General features: G+C 37.1%; 1 protein-coding gene across 1 annotated transcript; it reads left to right on the top strand.

The window, feature by feature from the left end:
• Window positions 1-469: 469 nt before the first annotated feature.
• LOC133550461 (uncharacterized) lies at window positions 470-22,389 on the top strand. Its single transcript, XM_061896444.1, has 17 exons — window positions 470-566; window positions 933-1,073; window positions 11,890-11,988; window positions 12,349-12,483; window positions 12,568-12,695; window positions 12,811-12,947; window positions 13,039-13,132; window positions 13,306-13,644; window positions 13,729-13,891; window positions 14,046-14,170; window positions 14,395-14,526; window positions 18,791-18,851; window positions 19,346-21,088; window positions 21,254-21,361; window positions 21,581-21,598; window positions 21,932-21,984; window positions 22,096-22,389. The coding sequence occupies exons 1-16, from the start codon at window positions 470-472 to the stop codon at window positions 21,982-21,984; spliced, it is 3,573 nt and encodes a 1,190-aa protein (XP_061752428.1). The 3' UTR covers window positions 22,096-22,389.
• The last annotated feature ends 1,637 nt before the right edge of the window (window positions 22,390-24,026 follow it).

The following is a 24,026-nucleotide window of genomic DNA, read 5'->3' as shown; positions in this document are numbered from 1 at the left end:
TTTTTGTTAAAAATACTATAACTTTCCTAAAATGTACCCCATTATAAAAAGGTGCCATCAAGCCCACCGCACATCAAAATAGATACGAATTAAAATAAGAATTAAACTGTCTGGTTTAAGATTTTTTTTTACTATAGCCAGAACGATCATAAATTATAATTTTGTTTACTTGTTTTGAACAGAAGTTAAATATGATTCACCCTAAAAGTTACCATCCATATGGAGTGACCCCATATATGTAAATAATTTCAATTTATATAATAGTTCCATCCATATATTTTCTACTGCTTTTCCCTTTCGTGTCGTGGGGGTGCTATGTCCTATCCCAGTTCCGCTCGGGCGAAAGGCGGGGTACACCATGGACAAGTCAACTTAGATCGACAGACAACATTCACACACGCGTCAATTTAGTGTTGCCAATCAACCTATCCTTAGTTTGTGATCCAAAATGTATTTTTTCATTTACAGCATGGACCAAAAGGAAACGACTACAAGAAAGAGGTTAAGAGTTCCCACAAAGAAAATGAAGGACCTGCATAATTCTCCTCCCCCAATTAAGCAATCTGGTAAGTTTCTATGTATGTGTAGCAAAGCGGACTACGGTTTAGCCAAATTGCAGTACATGTAGCTAACAAACTGGAAAAAGGACTTTATTAGTTTGTGTAGTATTTAAAGATCAGCTGAGAATACCACCTTGGGAAAGTTGCCCCAAGGAAGTTAGGTAACAGTACCCTAATTGTAATGAGGCCACACACCTCTAAGACAGCGATGGGCAAGCTCTTCCTACTGCATCTGCTTTAAAATGCAAATAGGGATGGGGAGAGGGAATAATCATAACATTGATGTCCAAATGAGATGACAAATACCAGTCCAATTTTTTATACTCAAATTAACTATTTTAAACACTTTCTCTTTTGCACTCTCTCTTTCAGATTGTTTGGCATTCGTCAGATGGGAGGACGGTTATACCGGCAAAATCTTTACAGGAGCAGACATTTTGCCAAGAGATGAAGCTCCTGTGCAGATCTTAGATCTTAAAACAGGAGATTCTGTTTTAGCAAAGTGGTCAGATAGTAAATTTTATAGGGCAACTGTTGAACATATTTTAGGAAAAGATCAGACTCAGTCACCAAAAGGCTGCCAAACTCCACAGGACTTATTTTTAAATATGTTGGAAGCCAGTGAGCCATCACACTCAACATCAGGATCTGAAACCATTACAGTAGATCAGAACCCGCTGTCTGAACATGATAATATTACAGCGCTGAATCTATCAAGTGACGGGGGACTTGTAACAGGCGGCAACACTGCCTATGGGTAAGCTTGACATTTATTACCTCATGCCTATGGGTCTACAAGTTCAAAACGTTTAATCTTTAGCAAATTTAGTGAATTTCGAAACCAAAAAAACAGCATTAATTTAAACATTATTTTATTTGCCATCAAATCATTGTTTCATTAAATAGTATGTTAATGACAAATACAAATATTTGATGTATTAAATTGCCCAAAACCCAACATCTGTATCCACTCTGATTTCAGGATTAAAAGTTCTGAACTTATGGAGCCTGAAAACAATTTGTTGCCATAATTTTATTACTTTTTAGTTATGGTCAAAACGTTCATAGAGTGTAAATATCCACTCTACAATCTCATGTGTCAAAACTAGGGAGTAACAAAATGAACATTTCATGTCATGGTTACAATTGTTATCACAGTATTGATGAATGTGCTCAAGAAGTACTTGAACACACACTGAAATCTTATAAACAAGTTTTATTGAGAAAAATTTACACAATATGTACTTTCTTAACAGTTTTTAAACATTCAGTTTCACGTCAAAATATAAATTCCGTTTGTTTTTTTTTTCAATTAAATATAAATAAGAATATGAGAAATATAAATAAAAGTAGTTTAAGGATGGGAGTTCAAGGATGAGTGTCAACAAATCCGGAGCTAACTTCTTATCAGCAATCAAGTATTAACTAAACACTTGTAGGTTCTCAGAGCAACACTCATCGGAAATGTGTCCAGTAAAAACCTGTCCGATCGGAGCGTTCAACAATAACAAAAATTCCATGGATGAATTAAGTAAACAATATCCAAAAAATAGGATCCAAACAAAATTTGTGGAACGCTCTCCTTGGCCGCTGGTACTTGCTGCTGCTCTTGCCTAAACACCGCACTGAATTTCAGGACAGGGACACCAAAACAAGCTTGGCTTGCTAGTTAGCATAATTATCATCATCGAGCTAGCTTACTTGTTGTTGATACTGTTACATGATTGGCTGTTGGCGTGTCCCTTCCATTGCTCAGTAAATACTGTTAACTGATTGTCTGTTGTAGCATGTCACTTCCATTGCTCAGTGACACTTCCTGTTTTCTGTTTTCTGGCTTCCCAAAGCGCGAGTGACCTCATGCAGCGAATCATGCTGGCTCGAATATTTTATCGAAAGCATTTAATATTGATATGATTATGTGTATTGCGATGTATAATTATTGTTTTATTGGCCCAGTGCTATGTAGTATTGATTCTTAAAAAATATTTTCGGGGCTTTTGTCGGAGCCCTACATGCGGATGGAAATGTTCCTCTTTTTTGTGAATTTTCCTCCTCTTTTGTCAAAGGGTGATCACATGCCTGTGCTTCCTTTGTGGAGAAAGGAGGTAGGGCAGAAATCTCAATAAGCAATAGTTTAAAAAAAAAACATATTTAAACCAAATATAAGTACTGGTTTGACAGTTTATACTTAATTGTACATTTCATTAATAATCCTGAGATATATAAAGTAATAACTTTTTCGTGATAGTCAATGTTATGTATCACTTACTATTTAAAAAATCTGTTATTTGTTATTGTTGACTAAGTGAGTTGTCTATTTCCTTGCAGTCAAGATGATTTCATCTTCAGTACTGGTCCAGTTCCTTTGTCTTTGATGTGAAATGTTTTTGTTAAGGAGTACTGTACAGAATGATTATAGATATAGTCAATTTTGGTCATGGTACATTTATTTTCATTATTGGTACTGTCCATCATAGAATGAGGAGAACAAATCATTTATACATTGGTGATTTTGTAGTTCGATGTCTGTTACTTATATTATTATTTTTAGTAATATCATTATAGGCACACTTCAATTGTAAGTGATAGAATCCAAAACAAAAATCTGTAAAATCACATTGTATGAATTTTTTAAAAGTAATTAATTTGCATCTTATTGCATGAAATTTATATTTGATACTTCAGAGAAGTAGAGGTTACTAGGTGATCAATTCCGTGGAGAAAAAAAAATGCAAGTTACTTGAAAATAATAAAATGTGTAATTTTTTGTTTTGTTTTAGATTTTACAGAACCGCCAGTCTATTAAATACTTGTTCTCCTCACTGCACATAGACTAAGGTCCACTTTGGCCGCTGCAGGTTAAAATATACTGTAGGTCATTTCAGTAATTTTTTTGTAGTTCAGTATTTCTCATCTCTTTTGATGTTGTATATACATATATGGACAAATTGGGTTTATACAATTGTAATCTATTGTTCAATGAAATATCACGATAGGTTTACCAGAGAGGGAACCATTGGTCCATCACCCTACAGCGGCAATACAGCCATCCCATCACTGTATGACCTCCACATCAATTGTCAATTTCCTTACGGAGGCCATATATCTAGCCTATCACCATATGACAGGGGTGTCCAAAGTGCGGCCCGGGGGCCATTTGGGGCCCCCAGGTCATTCTTTAACGGCACATTTTAAAAATACAACTGAAAAAAATAAAAAGTGATAAAAAGCGCAAACAGGTGAAATGTAACAAGAAAATGTTGCAATGCTTTAATAACACAAAAATGCCATGCAGGCTGTTTCTTTCTTTAAAAAATAATGAATCAAAATCAATGTCATTTTGAATTATTGACCTATTCAAAACTTCAATTACGTCACGTTAAATATTCTACTTTAAGATATTTTTGGGGGAAAATGTTGCATATTTTGTGTTTTGCCATATAAAAAAACTGAGCTGTTTTGTTTTTTTTTCAAAGAAGGGCCTAAAACAAACAAACCAAAAAAATTAAACAACAATAAAAGTTCTAAAATTTACGGATATATCTGAGGTTGATCTCGAGATTATTGTGCTAAAAGTAAACAGTAAAAAAAATGTATTATTTATTTTTTAACACTTTAACGAGTAGGACACTTTGGGATCCCCAATTATTTTAGTGTGATTTGTTTTTAAGTGTCATTCCTCAAAAAAAAAAAAAAGATTAAATATCCAAAATTAAGGCTCCAATTATTATATAATCTCAAAAATTCCACCCCAAAAAGTTATTGGATGAAAATATTGCATATTTTGTGTTTTTTCCATTTTTTTTTTCCTAATGTTGATCTAGAGATTTAAAACATGAATAATGATAATAATACTGAATAATGACACATTTTTAATATTTTTTTTTACCAAAACCCTTTGGGGTCCCGGGATCATAACTAAGTGGAGGCCTAACTGTATATTTTTTTATACATTTATTGTATTGGTTTTTAAAATATGAAAATGGCCCCCGCTTGCTTTGATTTTTCAGTGTGCGGCCCTCAGTGGAAAAAGTTTGGACACCCCTGCCATATGGTCTCAACATAAAAGGTCCATTTCCCTACGAAGACCATGCATCCTGCCCATCAACCAATGGCCTCACCACCGAAGGTTGATCACTCTGGAGGCTGTACACCCCGCCTATCCCCACACGACTTCAACACCGCTGGCCCATCACCAAATGTCCACAACACCTCTGGTCCTTCACCCGGCGTACACAATAGCTTGCCACCTAGCCGGGTGAATCCACCTGAGAATAAAAACGCAGCTTTCCTGGCACCAGACAGGAGAGATGCACTCAACCCATCTGTTGAGGACACTATCTGTTATCAACCACAGGCAGAAAAATCATGGACGCCATGTGATGGATGTAGGGAGGAGTTGGAAAAAATCCGGCGAGAAAAGCAACGAATCAAAGAAGTCCTCTTGAAAATAGGTAAGTACCCAATGCTAATTCATTCATGATGTAATTGTTTTGTTTACTTAAACTTGTGATTGGGCCTTGAACACATTATTTTCTCATTCTGGTATTGTTTGTGCTATTTTTTCCCTTTCAGATCCGGGCCAAGTCAGAGTACTTCAAACTCCCTGCAACCTCGTTGGAGACAAATACACCGACGGCCCTCATTAATCGGACCAGCAAGAGCTCTTTCCTGAGAGCGGCGTATTCATATCATCGTTCCGCCTTGCTGCCATGAGACATGCTTCAAAGCCCAAATGTATGCGTTTATTCCACGCACTTTTTGACCTCTTTTTTACAGTAGAGGAGTGTCCCTTTTGGTCGCCCTGAAAACAAACCTGCAGGAACACGAAAGCGCATCCTTGACCGGAAAAAAGTTGAAGGAATCCTAAGTAAGTTTTCTCAACCTGAGGGTGTTTTCAGGCCAAAATTGGGTAACAATAATTAAATAGAAGTTAAATATGAGAAATGTTAATCCCTTATCGATTACAGCACACTGGAAGTATAACTCAATGTTACATAATTACAATTTGTGATTGACTAAAAACTAGCGTTATGATGAGCAATATAGTGTTATGTCCATCAACTTGAAGTGTGGTTGTGTGTATTAATGATTTTGCGTAAATTAAGGCTTTAAACGGCAATAAAAAGCATTAAATGCTTTGCCCAGAGGCATTTAAGAAATTTAATATGATTGTAGGACATGGCGGACAGTCAATATGTCAAACGGTAAATGAAAACTAACTTAAGAAGGTTATGGTCATCGAAATTGTTAGTCTTCCTGTGTGTTTCTTTTTTTAACTGCGGCTGTCAAACTGCATACAAGAGGTATTGTAAGGTGGGAACACGACAAAAGCACTGCTTCTATAAAGCAAAATGAAACTGCTCTGGGGGCCTAAACTTTTCCATTCTTTGGTCACTGTAGGCGTGTAGTCCTTAACTGTGACACCATGTCAGGATAATGGAAAAGCTGAGCTTTTTTAATACACTGAGTCGTTTATTTCAATCATCTGCACTCCAACACATATGAGCTAACTTGCCTAACATTAGCAACTGTTGTGACGCAAGTGATCTACGCTAGCGAGGCAATTTTCACAGCAGACCACAACTCTTTTATTTTCTGACATTCCCACAATAAATGAATACAAGTTCCTTCAGCTGCCGGACACTTGATACATACTTGCTATTTACTGTAAACATTTTAAACAGAGAAGGTGTAAAGTACAATAAATTCAAAATGTTTAATTGCCATAGCTTTTTTTCAAATGCATCTTATTGGCATTTTTACCAATATTGTTCTGTATTTTTCTAAAATGTTTAAATAGATCATCCATTTCCAAACACATGCATAATTTGCAATCCTGGTATGATGTTCATTTATTATTCCATAAAACCTTTTAACTATTTAAAACAAATTGTATCCTGATTAAAAATGGTATCCTCCAGTTTGTGGCTATTATAAATCATATTTTCAGAGAATATATATATATACTTACTGCATGTTTCAAACAGACACAACTAAATAAATGGCTAATGGGTATATTATATTGATCATCTGATGCAGAATGGGATGTTTGTTTAGAGGGTTTAAGTGCAGTTCTCCTTTAATATTTTTGATAGAACCTTTTAATTAGCGATTGTCTACGGCCATGCATACGGTCAAAACACCAGATGCTACTCCACAAAAATAAATAAATAAAAATACATTCTCCAATTAAACAGCTTTGTAAGCCAATTCTAATACATTAGATAGTAACAGTTAATGTAAACTTTTCAACTAATTAACTAATGCTTGCAACTGTGTGTATACAGATAGATAATTGTAAGCTTTTGACTATATAAAAAACAACAACTATATGCAGTCGCACATGGGCATTACATTTTTTCAAGTACCAAAAAATGGCATTAAAAAGCATTACATTTGAATTTGCATTATTATTGTTATTGCATTGCACTGCATAGATTTGATACCTGTAGAAACTGATGTGGGACAAAATTACGAATGGCTGATTATTATGTTCTTGCCTTGCAGCGTATGTCCTGAGATGCGGTACCCTTCCTGATTGGGACCATATTGAGGAGGCCAAGCTCAAGAAAGCTTTGGTAAACAAATGTCGGGCCAGAGCCGGTTTTAAGTAGGCCCTTGTACCTGTCAAGTTCATTCTATGGTAGGATGTTTCCTTGGTAAACATGTTAAATATTTTGGTCTAGGTTTGCGTAGTATATATTGTAAAAAATTGCCTTATGATGTAGCTTTTAGTACCACGTTATTCTGTGATGATGCATATTGAGGTGTGCTGTGCCAACCAAATTTGGCAGTGATGCAACATCACTAACAAGCTAGCGGCTAATATCCTTTCACAGTGCAAAGTTTTTTCCAAATAAAAAAATAATGCAACCGGAAATTACGCAGTATGTTGCTGCTTACATAATCAGGTATATTAGTAGCTTTTGTAACCAATTTCAAAATATTTCAATGATCATGTGTGTACCAAATGTTAGATTGTTATCGCAGGAGGCTGTTCTATTGTTTACAACAGTGTTTCTTAATCATAGGGCTGGGGCCCACTGTTTGGCTGCGAGTACCCCTTGGAAGCCGCCAATAAATATCTGTTTCTTAGCTGTTGTCCGTCCATATGGGCAGCAATGGTACTCGGTTGTCTTACACTTTAGTGTAAGATGACTAATTCAGTGTTTATATTTCAGTTGGTCCCAGACCCTTGTGTAGTGGAAAAGTTGGTCGTGCCCCAAGGTAAAAATGTTAAGTATCCCTGGTTTTCAATGTGTGATTATTTTTTGTATGTAGACTAGTTCCACACAGCACAGTTACAATTTTATAAATGTATTTCAGTTTTTACTTGGAATATTTCAAAAATGGAAATTTTGTCATTTACTCACCCTCTTACTGAGATGAAGTCAAGTGTTTTTTTAACTAAGGTACATGGTTTGCTCAACAAGGAGTTAAAAAGCTACACCTGACTTTTTCACAATAGCAAAGTGAGTACTCAAGGTCAAATTCATTTATTTTTGTATTTGTTTTATTTTTTGTATATTGTTTTCTGTTTTAAGTATTGTGAATGTCAATATGTACATTATGTATGTACTAATTAACTACATTTACATTTTTGTATTTAATCTATTTTTATATTATATTTTGTATTTTTGTGTAGCCAAATAAAGTGATACACCTTTCAATATTTGAGTATTTGTTTAGTGTTATTTCTAATTAAGTCAGATGAATATTTTAATTGCACTCTCAATTTGTTCTCATGATTCTCAAATTTGAGATATGATAATAAATTTAAGAGAAATAATCAAGACATGAAAAAGACATACATAAGATCTCTTTTATTGCTCATACATCTCGTTTCTTTCTCTTTTTATTATCCTTCAAAATAAATGAGACATAATTGAGATCAATGGCATACATATATGAGCTCTCGTCAGTGTATCCCACTTCTCAAATATTGCTCAAAGGGTTGTCTCAACTCAACCTCCTTTGTCTCAGTGATGTCTTGTCTCTTTTTAGCTTATTTATTGCTCCTAAGGGTCCCTTAGGAGCAATAAAAGAGAAACAATTGATCACAGAATTAGACAGATATGAGAAGCTCAAAATGTTCTCAAGATACGAGATTAAGCAACAGATGAGCAAGCAAATTTTTGCTATGGGGAGTTATTTGACAGAGTTGATCACTCATGAGTTAGTTTAACTCTGCTGAGATGCAATTAAGCCCCGCCCTGCATTTCACTTCAGTTGGAGGGAAAAGAGACAATAGGAACCATTTCGCTTCTCTCGTGCAGTTCCACAAGGTAAGTGCAATTTAATCAAATGTACTGAAACAGCTGCAAATTAATGCTGTGAAATGTAGCATGTACAATAAAACATGTATGGAGAATATGTGTTTTAGCAACTAAGCTTTTTTTGTCACCAGTTCTGAACAACAAAATCGGTCATGCTATTAGCTTGCATTTCTAAGCTAGCAGACAGTAGTAGCAAGTCACTTCAACTTTAAAAATGACAGTAAGTCACTTCCTCAAAGCCATGATAAACAAAGTTTTTACTGTACAAAATATTATTTAAGGCTGGAACTAACAGTTGTGGGGGCTTTTGTTATTTTGTCCCTCACACTCTAAACTTCAAAAAACTGCAAAAACCTGTGGAGACATGTTTCTCTTGTCCAATTTTGTCTGCGTAGGGATAAGCTCAGTAGTTACTGGTTCATTTATTGCTACTCTTCAAGTTTTGGTGTTATTTATTATCAGGGTATTCACTGGGTCATGGACACATTGTATTAAATATTAAATGAGATTTAATTTAATTTAGTATTTAATTCATACCATGGCCTTTACAAGCATCTGAAACTGTCTTGACCTAGGAATATATAAATGTAAGAACTGATTGTTAGTTTTTTTTTTCTTGATTTGGTACAAATTAATATAGCTGCAGCCTCTCCTCTGTTCTCAGGGGCACAGAAACACACGCACGTCAGTGAGCAGCAGAGCAGAGGTTACGGTGGATCCCGTGAAATGACAGTAACTGTAACATCAGTTTGACGACATCTAACTGTAAGTACTGTATGTGAAGAAAAACCTCCTCGAGTATAAACATTTGTAAAACCTGCGCAAACATGTGAAATACTTTTTAATCTGTTTGCTCCTCCATCTCTCATTTATCCTCTGACACAGCATGCTGGCTCATCTTTAAACTGTAGCAAACAATCTAGCAGTCGTTGTCCTTATACTTTCTGCTAACCATAACTCGCCACTGAAATGATTGTGTTAAAAGTTTCTGCTGGCAGAGCCAACCAGCCCTCACTGCCACATAAACAGCTGAGAAAGGAGGAAAGAGATAGGACAGGAAGAATAACTAATGTTTTTTTTTTCTTTTTTGCTGTGTTTTTAATCCTATTTTGAAATTATTCAATATTGTGACAACAGGAATATGATTAAAATGACTTGTTTCCAGTGAGATATTGTGACAGATGATATTGTGACTTTTCTGTTGTAGAAATTACTGTTACTGCTCTAACATTTAGTTTTAATTACAATATTCAATTGTGATATAATTTTTGGAAATAGGAAAAATAACATACAGCGTCATATAAGAATTGATGATATGGAGATAGAAAGGGTGTATTCAATAAAATTTTGGGGAATCTATATAGATGATAAATTAAATTGGAAACTGTACATAAATATACTTAAGACAAAGATGGCAAAAAATATTGCTATGTTACATAAAATTAAAAACTCTGTGAATCAAAAGGCTCTTATCATGTTATATAATTCTTTCATACTCCCATATCTTAACTATTGTGTTGAAATCTGGGGAAACAATTACAAATCAAACATCAACTCTATATTTTTACTTCAAAAGAAAGCGATTAGAATTGTAACTTATGCGAATTATCATGACCATACCAATGCTCTGTTCATTAAATTAAAAACATTAAAACTGCACGATCTTGTTGACCTCAATACTACTATTGTGGCTTTTAAAGCTCATAACCACATGCTGCCTGGATGTTTACAAGTGAGATTTAAACCCAGAGAGAATCCCTATGACCTCAGAGTTTCAGCTTTCTTTCAGAAAGCAAAAATAAGAACAAGCTTAAAAAGTAGATGTGTTTCTGTTAGAGGAGTTCAACTGTGGAACAGCTTGGATGATTCCTTAAAATGTTCCAGTTCCATTCACACATTTAAAAAAAAGTTTAAGACCAATGTCTTGAAAAAATATATCACTCTTGAATTAACATTGTAGTTAATACTATGATTAATGTTAATTAAAAATTAAACATGAGATATAAATAATAATAGAAGTACAATTGTTTGTATATATTGTATATATAATTAGTGCAAAGGTCTATATGTACACAGGGATATTTCACATGCCTGTACTGTGTAAAATTGAACTACGTTCATGTTGTTTATGATGTTGTTTATAATGTTGTTTAAAATGTGTATTTATAATATGTTGTGCAAAGGACTTTTTATAACTTTCGGAAGTTTATTTTGTACTTGAATTTGTTTATAGGGTTAGGCGCAATAAATGTTTAACTTCAGCCTAAACCCTTTCGGTCTTTAACATTTTTCATTTTCAATCTATGAATGTACAACTTTTTATTTTCAATCTATGAATGTACAACTGTTTTTTTTTTGCTTTGTTGACCATTGACCGAAGAACAATAAACTTGAACAAAACTTGAATCCCTTTCAAAATACTCTCCCTCTCTCTGTCTCATGTATACATAAATATATCCATCCATCCATCCATTTTCTACCGCTTATTCCCTTTCGGGGTCGCGGGGGGGCGCTGGCGCCTATCTCAGCTACAATCGGGCGGAAGGCGGGGTACACCCTGGACAAGTCGCCACCTCATCGCAGGGCCAACACAGATAGACAACATTCACACTCACATTCGCACACTAGGGCCAATTTAGTGTTGCCAATCAACCTATCCCCAGGTGCATGTCTTTGGAAGTGGGAGGAAGCCGGAGTACCCGGAGGGAACCCACGCATTCATGGGGAGAACATGCAAACTCCACACAGGAAGATCCCGAACATGGATTTGAACCCAGGACTGCAGGAACTTCGTATTGTGAGGCAGACGCACTAACCCCTCTGCCACCGTGAAGCCCATATATATATACATATATACATAATATAGACATATATATATATATATATAAATATATATTATAAAGCAATCATTTAGGAATGAAAAAGAAAATTATTGATAGAGGCCCCTGCAAAATATTAACAAATCGTATCCTTTACTGTGACACATTGACCTCTAAACTGTTCTTTCTTTAAATATTGACTTTCTTTAATATATGTTTTGCATGTCTCAGTGAAGATGCTGGTCCAGGTGAAGTACAACCAACAGCAGAAGTATGTGAAGCTGGATGACGTTGAGGGACAGTTTGACTTTCTCCAATTCCATGGAAAAGGTGTTTCAATTTACTTAATCTTGCCTTAAAAACAGTTTAAAAATAGACCCACTTTCTTCAAAAACCTCATGTTGTATACTCTGGTGTCTTTACATGCCTGAAGCAGATTCCTTTATAAATGGGGATAATTTACTCAACATGTGTGCCACCTAGAATGTAAAGCATTTTATACACAAGAACAGTTAACTGAGAAAAGCCAATACTTAACTTTTAAATTTGGACTTAAGAAGTGTCAGGGTTACTTGAGGGAAAAAAATCACCAGTGGATGACTCCATCTAACTAGAACAGTCATTTGCTGTGAGACAAATGAAACTGCACATAAAGCACATAAATCACAATTTTCTCATACTGTTTTCCAGTCATTGAGAGATTTTGCCTGCCACCCGATGCAAGCATTATGTACAAGGATGCAACAGGGACAGAAGTTGATGCGGAAATATTCAGCGACCTGGTTGGACAAGGCAATGTGGTGCTGACAATATTCTCAAGCCAGGGTGAGATATAACATCATGTATTATCAGGCACTCTGTACACTACTGAATAAAATGATCAAATGTTTTTTTCTTTTATTCCTTTAGAATTTTCAGACCTGTCCTTGTCCTCTGCATCTGAGATCTCTGACTCTAGCTTCAACTCAAGCGGAACTCTTACCATGGATGAGATCCCTCACAAGAGAAATAAGCATGATGCAACATCAGCTAAACAGGTTTGAACAAAGCTTGATTCTCTTGAGTTTTTTTACACATTAAAACAGTTTTTGCGTGTCAAGAATAGCTGTTTATCACCATATTTTGCATTTTCATGTTTTTGTTTTTTATCAGTTGATTGAAGCTGTGTTAAAAGCCAAGTCTGGCAGTGAAGCAGTACTTCAGGAGTACCAAACAACAGAAACCCTAACAGATATCACAAGACGACAAATGGTCAACATACTGGTGGCTCACATGATTGATAGTCATGGGTATGTATGTTTTTACATTCTATTTTTTTGTGCTTGATAACAACATGGCCATTTCATGGATCTAGATTAAAAAATTGATATCTCCTATCAGAAACCTTCCCACTAAGGCAGTCAGAGAGGAATATGCTCTTGGCATAGTGACACTGTTCCCGTCTCTCAAGGATCCATACACCAAGAAAGGCTATGTAATTCTTATTTTTATTATTTATATGACTATTTTCATGTCATTCTTGCATCAACATTTATTTCAATAATTGCAATTTTTGGCCCTGATGCTATGTGCATAGCACTGATATGAATTCTCTGAGATTTCTCATGAACTAAGTATGACAATGAATTTAATCTTTTTTCATTTCAGGAACATTTCTATGATGCTGCTAGTAGCACAGGATACATTTCTTGGCGTCTGAAAACAGTCCAAAGGAAAATTCGGCGTGGATCTGAGGCGCCACCAAGTAGCTCTTTGAACCTTTCTTCAGGAGGCCCAAAGTTCCAAAGGATTGTCAATGTCGACAATCAGCTTGATGGGGATGCTTGTCAAGAGGCAGTATCTTTGCTCAACCATACCACAGACAATTCCGTGATTCTCCAGAAGATGAGAGAGACATTTCAGCACCGTCAGAAGCTTGTTAATGACCCAGGTACAAGTGCTGATATCCTCTCCATCTTCCCAAGATTCCTCGATACAAAAGGATTGGTAAGTTTGGAATGAGATGTTTGGAGCAGCCTGACATTTGAAAGTATTTCCTTCGGTGGTAGTTAAATATCTTCTTTCTTAAAGGTGGAGCAAGACTTCATTCTCCTATTTGATGATGAGACATCCTCCAGGCTGCTTCAGAAGTGGGATGTGTTCTTCAAACCAAACATCATAAAAGAGGCTAAGCGACTTACTTCAGCACCAGAGTTGCGGCGCTTGTTACAGTCAGCAGAATGTTCCATTGGAAGTGAGGAGGCAACATGCGAGTTTTATTTGTTTTTCTTGTTTTAAAGTATCTCCTGTATCTCTGAAAATGTATCTGATATTTGGAATAAATATGAACATTAGATGGAGGAAAAGTGAAAATTCTTGAGTTAATTCTTGTGAATCTTTGTCCTCAGCTTACGACCATGAAATGGCCTCCCTGTTGTTGCTCATACATCTCCTTCCACCACCACCAGGAGGACCGAAGTCTCCAAAAATCAGTGCATGTGATGCCATTGAGAGACTTGTTGTCTTTCATAAGGTAATATTATGAAAGTGATAACTACTTGTCATGTGTCATGTTCTTAGCCACATGTGAAAATGAAGGCAGTTAAAAAGTGAATGAAACTTAAATTAAGTCTTAACACTCATTCCGATCTTTGCACTGAGATTGAGAGGATGTTTGAATAATGACTTTAATAATGTTTTTTTGTGGCAGCACAATATTCTGGTGTCTAATACTTAGTTTCCTTCTCTCAACCTAAGTCATGCTGCAGTATGGAGGAGCATCTCCGCAACCAGCAGGGTCGGCAGCCATACCTCCTCGCTGTTGGCCGTCAGAAGAGCAAGATCGACAGCTTCTACATCGCCATGGATAAGCATCTCATCCCATGCCAGGCAAACCGCTCCCTTGGGGCATTTGTTAAACTTTTCAAAGCACATTTTGATGAATATAAAGTTGGGCTTGTTGTTTCTTTCAACTTTGATGTGTTGTACTTCTGTAGCCTGTTTCATGATGTATGGCTTTTGATTATTTCTTTTTCAATCTACAATTCCAATAAATAACACGTATTTCCAGATTACTGATAACTTTTTCAAAATAAAATGTAATTCCCGAATAAGATAATTGTATCGAATCCAATGGATTGTCTGGTCCTAGAATCTCTTTGTAATGTTTGTTTGATTCCCCCAAAATACGACACAGTCTAATTTGAAAAACATATGTGCCTCGTCGGCTGTAGTAAAAAATAAAAACCCCATGCCTCCTCGGTCTAACCTCTCACAGCCCTTTATCTGCCGTGTCAAAGATGGATCAGAGACCACCTTTGCCCCTAACCCCCACTTCTTCTCCACTACCAAGAGAACAGTAATTAATCCGAGCTGAGTTTCTTTAAAATATTCCAACATGACTTTTTACTTTCATTTTGTATCAAAGCTGAGTTGTGCTCTCTGGTTTATTTTGCAAATGAACCGACAGAACATGATCATGTACAAGACTCGCCTACCCACAATGCACTGCAGCCCAACGCTCCTGGTCGGATGTTTGTATCGGGGTTCATGGAGAGATGCGGTAAAGAGTGGTAACCAAGACACACGGTCACACTCGGCAATTATTTTGACCTGGGGAGCAGATTTAGAGGAAAAAATGTGTCTGGGGGGCCGGGATATCTGATTTTCAGGTACAAAAAACTTCACAATGACACAAAATAAACACAACAGTTAAACCTCACACTAAAAACAAGACATTTACTTGTACGTTCAAAAGACAGACTAGAACAAGACAAGACATGCAATGTCATCTACAAAATGTTATGTAAATGTTAGTCATTACACATGTGGCTATGGTTTTGATGTATTTGTTACAGACATGTTTACGTCAAGTAACATCACATGGTTCCATTTGCACCTTTCAACAAATCTGAAAAGGAATATTAAGAAGTAAGACTTATATTTAATCCTACCTCTTCTCCGAGCACACGGTGACTGTACATACGGGTCGAAAAATTTCTGTGGAGTTTTAAGGCAAATACCAGATGAGTCGCCCGCTGGCCTCTTCTAAAATTAGCTCAAATAGCAGCACTTACCAGTGAGCTGCCTCTATTTTTTAAATTGTATTTATTTACTGGCAAGCTCGTCTCGCTTTGCTCGACATTTTTAATTCTAAGAGAGACAAAACTCAAACAGAATTTGAAAATCCAAGAAAATATTTTAAAGACTTGGTCTTCACTTGTTTAAATAAATTCATTCATTTTTTTACTTTGCTTCTTATAGCTTTCAGAAAGACAATTTTAGAGAAAAATTACAACCTTAAAAATGATTTTAGGATTTTGAAAAACATATACCTTTTTACCTTTTAAATTCCTTCCTCTTCCTGACAATTTAAATCAATGTTCGAGTAAATTAATTGTTTTTATTGTAAAGAATAATAAATACATTTTAATCCAATTCTTTATTTTAGCTTGTGTTTTTTCGACAAAAATTATTTGTGAAATATTTCTTCAGTTATGATTAAAATTCAAAGAAATTATTGTGGCAAATCTAGAAAAACCTTTAGAATCAAATTTAAATCTTATTTCAAAGTCTTTTGAATTTCTTTTAAAATTCTTCTTCTGGAAAATCTAGAAGAAATGATGATTTGTCTTTGTTAGAAATATAGCTTGGTCCAACTCGTTATATATTCTAACAAAGTGCAGATTGGATTTTAACCTATTTAAAACATGTCATCAAAATTCTAAAATTAATCTTAATCAGGAAAAAATACTAATGATGTTCCATAAATTCTTTTTTTAAATTTTTTCAAAAAGATTCGAATTAGCTAGTTTTTCTCTCCTTTTTTTCGGTTGAATTTTGAATTTTAAAGAGTCGAAATTGAAGATAAACTATGTTTCAAAATTTAATTTTTATTTTTTTCCTGTTTTCTCCTCTTTTAAACAGTTCAATCTTATTTCAAAGTCTTTTGAATTTCTTTTAAAATTCTTCTGGAAAATCTAGAAGAAATGATGATTTGTCTTTGTTAGAAATATAGCTTGGTCCAACTCGTTATATATTCTAACAAAGTGCAGATTGGATTTTAACCTATTTAAAACATGTCATCAAAATTCTAAAATTAATCTTAATCAGGAAAAAATACTAATGATGTTCCATAAATTCTTTTTTTAAATTTTTTCAAAAAGATTCGAATTAGCTAGTTTTTCTCTCCTTTTTTTCGGTTGAATTTTGAATTTTAAAGAGTCGAAATTGAAGATAAACTATGTTTCAAAATTTAATTTTTATTTTTTTCCTGTTTTCTCCTCTTTTAAACAGTTCAATTAAGTGTTTTTTTCACAATTTATTCTCTACAAAAAACCTTCCGTAAAAGGACAAAAAATGTATGACTGAATGACAGGCAGAAATACTCATTTTTTTATACATATAGATTTATTTATTAAAGGTAGATTGAGCAAATTGGTTATTTCTAGCAATTTATTTAAGTGTGTATCAAACTGGTAGCCCTTCGCATTAATCAGTACCCAAGAAGTAGCTCTTGGTTTCAAAAAGGTTGCTGACCCCTGATATAAATGAATGTAACGATGGTAATAAAATGTTATATAGCAAAGTAAAAGTTGTGTTTCTTATCTAAGTAAATGTAACTCGTTACTACTCACCTACGTGGATAAGTGTGTTCACCTTTGACAGGTACGACAAAATAAAAATAAAAATAAAAATGATCACCATCGAGTTCAATGTTTGGCTTTACCGTGTCTACTTTTACTTTCACTTTCTTTGATATTCTGCCAGCAGAAGCGTCTGCCTCACACTTTTCCCCCACGTTCAGTTCCTGGTTCATTTTTCCTGTTTGCGAGTCAAGCGAGTGTTCGTCACTTTTGTCTTTCTCTGCGGGATTAAAAGCGGCAAACATCTTTTTGTTTCGCGCTGACATCATGAACTTGTTTTTATTCTTTCTTCTGGTCGTGCAAATGCACAGCGTGACGCCTGGTAAGTCCTTTTTATAAGTTTATTAATATTTTATTCATAAATCCTCTTTGTGCCTTCACTTATTTGACTTCTGAGAGTTTCTGTTACTTATTAATTAAATTATTGTTGTATTATTTAAGCCCTTTGTTACTTAATCCTGGTTCTTTTTTTTAACACATTTTATTGTTTTCCCTTTTTCCTAGTAAACATTCAAAATGTTCCAATAAGGTTACAGAAGCAGATAAATCCGTTTAGGCTCTTTATTTTTTTTTTACTTTAGTGTTTCTTGTTCAAAGACTTATTTTTTCCAAGGCTTGTAAGAACGAACACAAATCTTCAAACACGGAAGTGTCAGAAACTAATCAAGTGTAGTAACATCACCCCGCCACAAGATGTCAGTAAGAGTCGACATCAAATGGGCAGAACAGGTTGTGTTCAACTCTGTTGTACTTTTTATTCAGCCTCCATTGTAGAAAATATATGTTTATTTTCAAAATGTTCAAACTGTCAACAGATGTTAGTAATATTATTAATGTGTTGTATTTGTCATAGAACATGTGAGTCTTGACTGTGATATCTAGCAGTGTTTGATGTTCACTTTAAGACCCGACTGAAGACGGAAGGAGCTAAAATATTCACAGTGCAAGATTGTTGAACATGAAACAAAATAATAAAAAGTCATCCTGTTGTTGTTTTCTTCTTTCAGTGATTCACACGCTGCAGTATTTCCACACTGCGTCCTCTCAAGTTCCAAACTTCCCAGCGTATGTGATTGTTGGTTATGTTGATGGAGTTCAGATTTCTCACTATGACAGCAACAGCAGGAAAGCAGAAGCCAAACAGGACTGGATGAACAAAATCACAGCAGAGGATCCAAAATACTGGCAGAGAGAAACAGAGATCAGTGTTTTTAGTGAGTTGATTGGCAAACACAACCTTGAAGTTCTTAAGAAGCGTTTCAACCAAACTGGAGGTTTGTTTATGTTGAACTTTCTACTACTTAAATGTATTTGATGTACTCTTTTTATACTGTAGTAAACACACATTACTGCACTGATACTTGTCTCTGTCCATCCCATAATAACCTACACTAATACTGTGTGTGCGTGTGTGTGTGTGTGTGTGTGTGTGTGTGTGTGTGTGTGTGTGTGTGTGTGTCACTCTGCTTTACAACACTGTGTGTGTCTCAGGTGTTCACATTCTCCAGTGGATGTCTGGATGTGAATGGAATGATGAGACTGATGAAGTTAAAGGTTGGCAACAGCAAGGTTATGATGGAGAAGATTTCATAACGTTGGACATGAAGACATGGACATTTACTGCAGCAAAACAACAAGCTTTCCCCACCAAACTCAATTGGGACCAGGACAAACATCTACTAGAATACATTAAGTTTTACTACACTGAGTATTGTCCTTCTTACTTGAAGAAGTATGTGAACAATGGGAAGGAGGTCCTAATGAGAACAGGTAGAAACACAACATGTACTTTCACCTTTTAACTTGTTAGCACTCCCCCTATAGGAACATTACTGACATTACACCCTGTCTCTTTATACTCTTCTCTCTTTCTCTCACCTTCTCTCCATCTTTACCTTTGTTCTCACCTTTTTTCCATCTTTACCTCCATTCTGACCTTCTCTCCATCTTTACCTCCATTCTGACCTTCTCTCCTTCTATCCGTCTTTACCTCCATCCTCACCTTCTCTCCATCTTTACCTCCATCATCACCCTTTCTCCATCTTTACCTCCACTCTAACCTTCTCTCCATCTTTACCTCCACTCTAACCTTCTCTCCATCTTTATCTCATGCTCTCCTTACCTCCATCCAAACGTTTTCTCCATCTTAACCTGCGTTCTCACCTTCTCTCCATCTTTACCTCCATCTACACCTTCTCTCCATCTTTATCTCCTTATCTCCTTCTCTCCATCTTTACCTCACTCTCTCCATCTTTACCTCATTCTTACATTCTCTCCTTCTCTCCATCTTTACCTCTCTCTCCATCTTTACCTCATTCTCACCTTCTCTCCATCTTTACCTCATTCTCTCCTTCTCTCCATCTTTACCTCTCTCTCCATCTTTACCTCATTCTCACCTTCTCTCCATCTTTACCTCATTCTCACCTTCTCTCCATCTTTACCTCCATCCACACCTTCTCTCCATATTTACCTCCATTCTCTCCTTTCCCCTCCATTTTTACCTCCATCCTCACTTCCTCTCCATCTTTATCTCATTCTCTCCTTCTCTCCATCTTTACCTCATTCTCTCCATCTTTACCTCATTTTCTCCATTTTTACCTCATTCTCACCTTCTCTCTATCTTTACCTCCATCCACACCTTCTCTCCATATTTACCTCCGTTCTCTCCTTTTCCCTCAATTTTTACCTCCATCCTCACGTTCTCTCCATCTTTACCTCATTCTCAACTTCTCTCCATCTTTACCTCCATCCACACCTCATCTCTATATTTACCTCCGTTCTCTCCTTCTCTCCATCTTTACTTTCATCCACACCTTCTCTCCATCTTTACCTCCATCCACACCTCATCTCCATATTTACCTCCGTTCTCTCCTTCTCTCCATCTTTACTTTTATCCACACCTTCTCTCCATCTTTACCTTCATCCAAACCTCTCTATTTGTACCTCCATTTTCTCTATCTTTAATTCCATCCTCATATTCTCTCCATCTTTACCTCCCTCCACACCTTCTCTCCATCTTTACCTCTGTTCTCATCTTCTCTCCATCCTTACCTCCGTTCTCATCTTCTCTCCATCTTTAACTTCATCCACACCTTCTCTCTATACCTCCATTTTCTCCATCTTTACCTCCATCGACACCTTCTTTCCATCGACACCTTCACTCCATCTTTACCTCTGTTCTCATCTTTTCTCCATCTTTACCTCCATCCACACGTTCTCTCCATATTTACCTCCATTCTCAGTTTCTCTCCATCTTTACCTCCGTTATTACATTCTCTCCATCTTTACTTTAATCCACACCTTCTCTCCATCTTTACTTCCATTCTCTTCTTCTCTCCATCTTTGTCTCCATCCACACCTTTTCTCCATATTCTCTCCATCCACACCTTCTCATCTGTACCTCCCATCCACACCTTCTCTCCATCCACACCTTCTCTCCATCCACACCTTCTCCCCACGTTGTCCTGTGTTCACACGTGACATCACTTCCTGTGCAGAGCTTCCAGAGGTGTTCCTGCTCCAGAAGACGCCGTCCTCTCCGGTCAGCTGCATGGCGACAGGTTTCTACCCCGACGGTGCCGACCTGTTTTGGAGGAAAGACGGCGAGCAGATCTTCGAGGACGTGGAGCACGGAGAGATACTCCCCAACCACGACGGAACCTTCCAGATGTCGGTGGCGCTGAAAGTGGAGGTGACGGCCGACGTGGAGGGCAAGTACGAATGTGTGTTTCAGCTGTCAGGCGTCAAGGAGGACTTGGTCACCAAGCTGGAGAGAAGAAGCATCCTGAGCAACGCAAGCCATGAAGGTGAGAAAGACACATTTAGTTGGAGATGTTTCCCATCACAAGTCCACCTGTCACCATTATTGATCCATGTCACCATGACAACGCTTGACGTCTGCATGCAAAGTAGTCATGAAGGTTTCCTCTTCATGCTTTGTCACTCCACTTGTGCTTTTTTGCTCTCCACAGACAACTTGAGCGTCGCCCTCGCTGCCACGGCGGCGGTCCTCGCTGTGGCGGCCATCATCATCATCATCATCATCATGGTCATGGTCAGGCGTCACAGAAACAGACAAGGTGAGGGACGCCAATGTCCTCTGTCTTCTTCTTCTCGGTGCACTCGGTCCAGGCCGTGAGTTGATGCTTTCATCCGGGCTGCAAAGGTGCGGCCATCTTTTAGTTGCCTTCCAGCCAAACACTCAAAGATCCACAGAGACAGAGCGCACACTCTCACGTAGAAACACGGCGTGACGTGAGGGGAAAAGTCCACTTCACCTTGTTTCTCTTTCATTTCAGCCCAGTACGATCCAGCTGGTAAGTAAAACATCTTTTCTTTGAGCCGCAAGAAACAAAGCCGTGGTGAAGCGTCACTCACATGGAGGTCTGATGTGGACCTTTGTTACAAGTTTAGCCGGAAAAGCCCAACTGGAGCTGACTCCTTCACAATAAAAGTCCCTCCTGTGAGCACACGCAATACAAAGTCTGGCATATCTCACTTTTGACAGGAGTCCTCATGATGAGGATCAGCCAAATGAGACATCAAGTGTGCTGACTCGTCATGTTTCCAAGTCACACCTCAAAGATCTGATGTGAGTGACGAGGCACCTTCTGGATGTTCTTCCTTCACCGTTTGCGTTTGTCCCGCAGCTCGCCACGGCGGCGTGGAGCTCGACGAGAACGTGCAGGCGGCTGAAGGCTGAGTAAGCTCACATGGACTGTCTGCACCTCCAAATGTTCTTGTGTGAAGATGATGTTCAACTTGGATTCACCTGCTTCTGTCGGGAATGTGCTGAGTGGTCTTCTTCCTCCAGGATGCTTTGTGCACTGGAACACAGGGAGATGTCTCCATCGCTGAGGGACGTCATCACACTCGGAGATGAGATGGAGATGTGCTTTGTTCTTCGTCCGACTGCTCCTCACGCTATTCCATGTATTCTTCTTTGGCCGTTAAAAGACTTTCAAGATCAAACGTTGGTGGCTGTAAAATCGCACGTTTCATGGCCTTGACGTCATGACGAGGATTTCTTCTTTTCTTTCAATGGCCGCTGCTTATGATCAATATCACATTGTGTCACATCTCTGTCAATAAATCCGTTTTTCCTCCACTCGCCTCGCACTGCTTTCTTGGGGACCAGGAAGAGTCTCAGTCATAAAAATGGTAGAAGTAGGTCATTTTTGTTTGTTTTTACTTTTTCATTCAACACTTAAATCCCTTGATCAATTTCAGGTTTATCCGTCCTTATCAGTCTTTTTTTTTTCATAATTTACGCCATTTTTGTCAAAACCTTGTTTTGTTATGGCAAAAGCACAAAATAATAATTTTCACTCAACTTAATTGCAATCTTAAATATGTCAATAATTCATAACATCATCGATTTTAATTCATTATTTTTTTTTCAAGCAATGACAATTAAAACTTGTAAAACTGAAATTATTAGGATCCAAACGGGCCCCACTCAAAAATAAGTCAAACATTTTTTTTTTTACTTTCAGCACTTAAGTCCCTCGATAAACTTCAGATCCATCCCTCGTTTCTGTGACGACCTGTCACGTCAGGTGTCACGCGGTCTGTTTGCGTTTGTGTTTATCTCCTAGTCGGCGCTCTTATTTTGGTCCCACTTCCTGTTTGTCTCCCTGAGCCCTTTTCCCTCCTCACCTGTCGCTGATTGGCAGCCTGGCCACACCTGGTCATGGGGTGAAGGTGATGGGTCAAATGCAGAGGAAAATCTCACCACACCTAGTGTGTGTGTGACAATCATTGGTACTTTTACTTTAATCAACTGGCTTCTATTTATGCCTGCCTCGCCCTCCAGTCAGGGCTCAAGGATTGTTTTGTGAAACGTTACTTTGGTTTTTCTGTATGCTGCTTATGCTTCTGTGCACTTCCCTGCTGCACCTCCTTGTGCTCCCTGTGGGAATTAAAAGACTCTCACCCGCACGTCGTCCTCCTGTCTCCTGCATCTTGGGGTCACAACTAGAGCAGCCATGCAAGTACGTGACAGCTTCTTCATTTCTGCTTTTTTTTTTTTTGCCCTATTAGTGAAACACCCTTTTTTTTGTAGGATAAACACAAAATATCCTATAAAAATACTCTTAAGTCAAATTTTGTTTGTATGTGACGTAATTGGAGCCATGACTAGTTTAAATAATTTGTAACAACATTGAGTTTGATTCATTATTATTTTTGAGCAATGACAGCTTTAAAGAGAAAACAACCTGCATGGCAGCTTTATTAGACTCAACTATGCAACTTTTCTTTGTTGCATTTAACATGTTTTCACCTCTTTTATTCCACTATTTAGTTTTTTTATACACTATCTGTAGAATGTGTCGTGTATGAGCTTATATGGGACATAATGTATAATATTTCTAATTGCCTTTTTCTTTTTCACGCCTTTTTTAACCTGAGTCTTTCAAGCAAAATCGTTCCAAAAATCAGCAAACCCGCCTTTCTTCTTCCTCCGTCAAAAGTAGGTGAATCCACAAATATAAATAACGACAGACCGATTTCCAAATTGGGTTAATGTTGAATGTCCAATCCAAGATGGCCGACAGGACTGTCTTTTGTTTGTCTGCTTGTCAAAGTGGTCTGAATTTCTATGTGTTTTAGTCTCTTTTTTTAGCCGATTTAAGTAAATTGCACTAGTTTTAAGCGTAACAATTGATGAATGAAGGCTTACTTCCAAAAAGTGGTATTTCTGACTGCTTTTGTTGGATTTGGAAATCTGGAGGCCTCTGACCT

The sequence above is a fragment of the Nerophis ophidion genome, linkage group LG04, assembly GCF_033978795.1.
Source record: "Nerophis ophidion isolate RoL-2023_Sa linkage group LG04, RoL_Noph_v1.0, whole genome shotgun sequence".
In the NCBI taxonomy this organism is placed as follows: Eukaryota; Metazoa; Chordata; class Actinopteri; order Syngnathiformes; family Syngnathidae; genus Nerophis; species Nerophis ophidion.
The sequence above is the reverse complement of the archived record's forward strand: the minus strand, read 5'-3'. Positions and strand labels throughout refer to the sequence as shown.

Coding starts and splice junctions, on each gene's coding strand:
- LOC133550461 (XM_061896444.1), top strand. CDS start 470: ATGGACCAAAAGGAAACGACTACAAGAAAGAGGTTAAGAGTTCCCACA. Junction 12,696..12,810: donor ATGCAACATCAGCTAAACAG/GTTTGAACAAAG, acceptor GTTTTTTATCAG/TTGATTGAAGCTGTGTTAAA. Junction 13,133..13,305: donor CATACACCAAGAAAGGCTAT/GTAATTCTTATT, acceptor TTTTCATTTCAG/GAACATTTCTATGATGCTGC.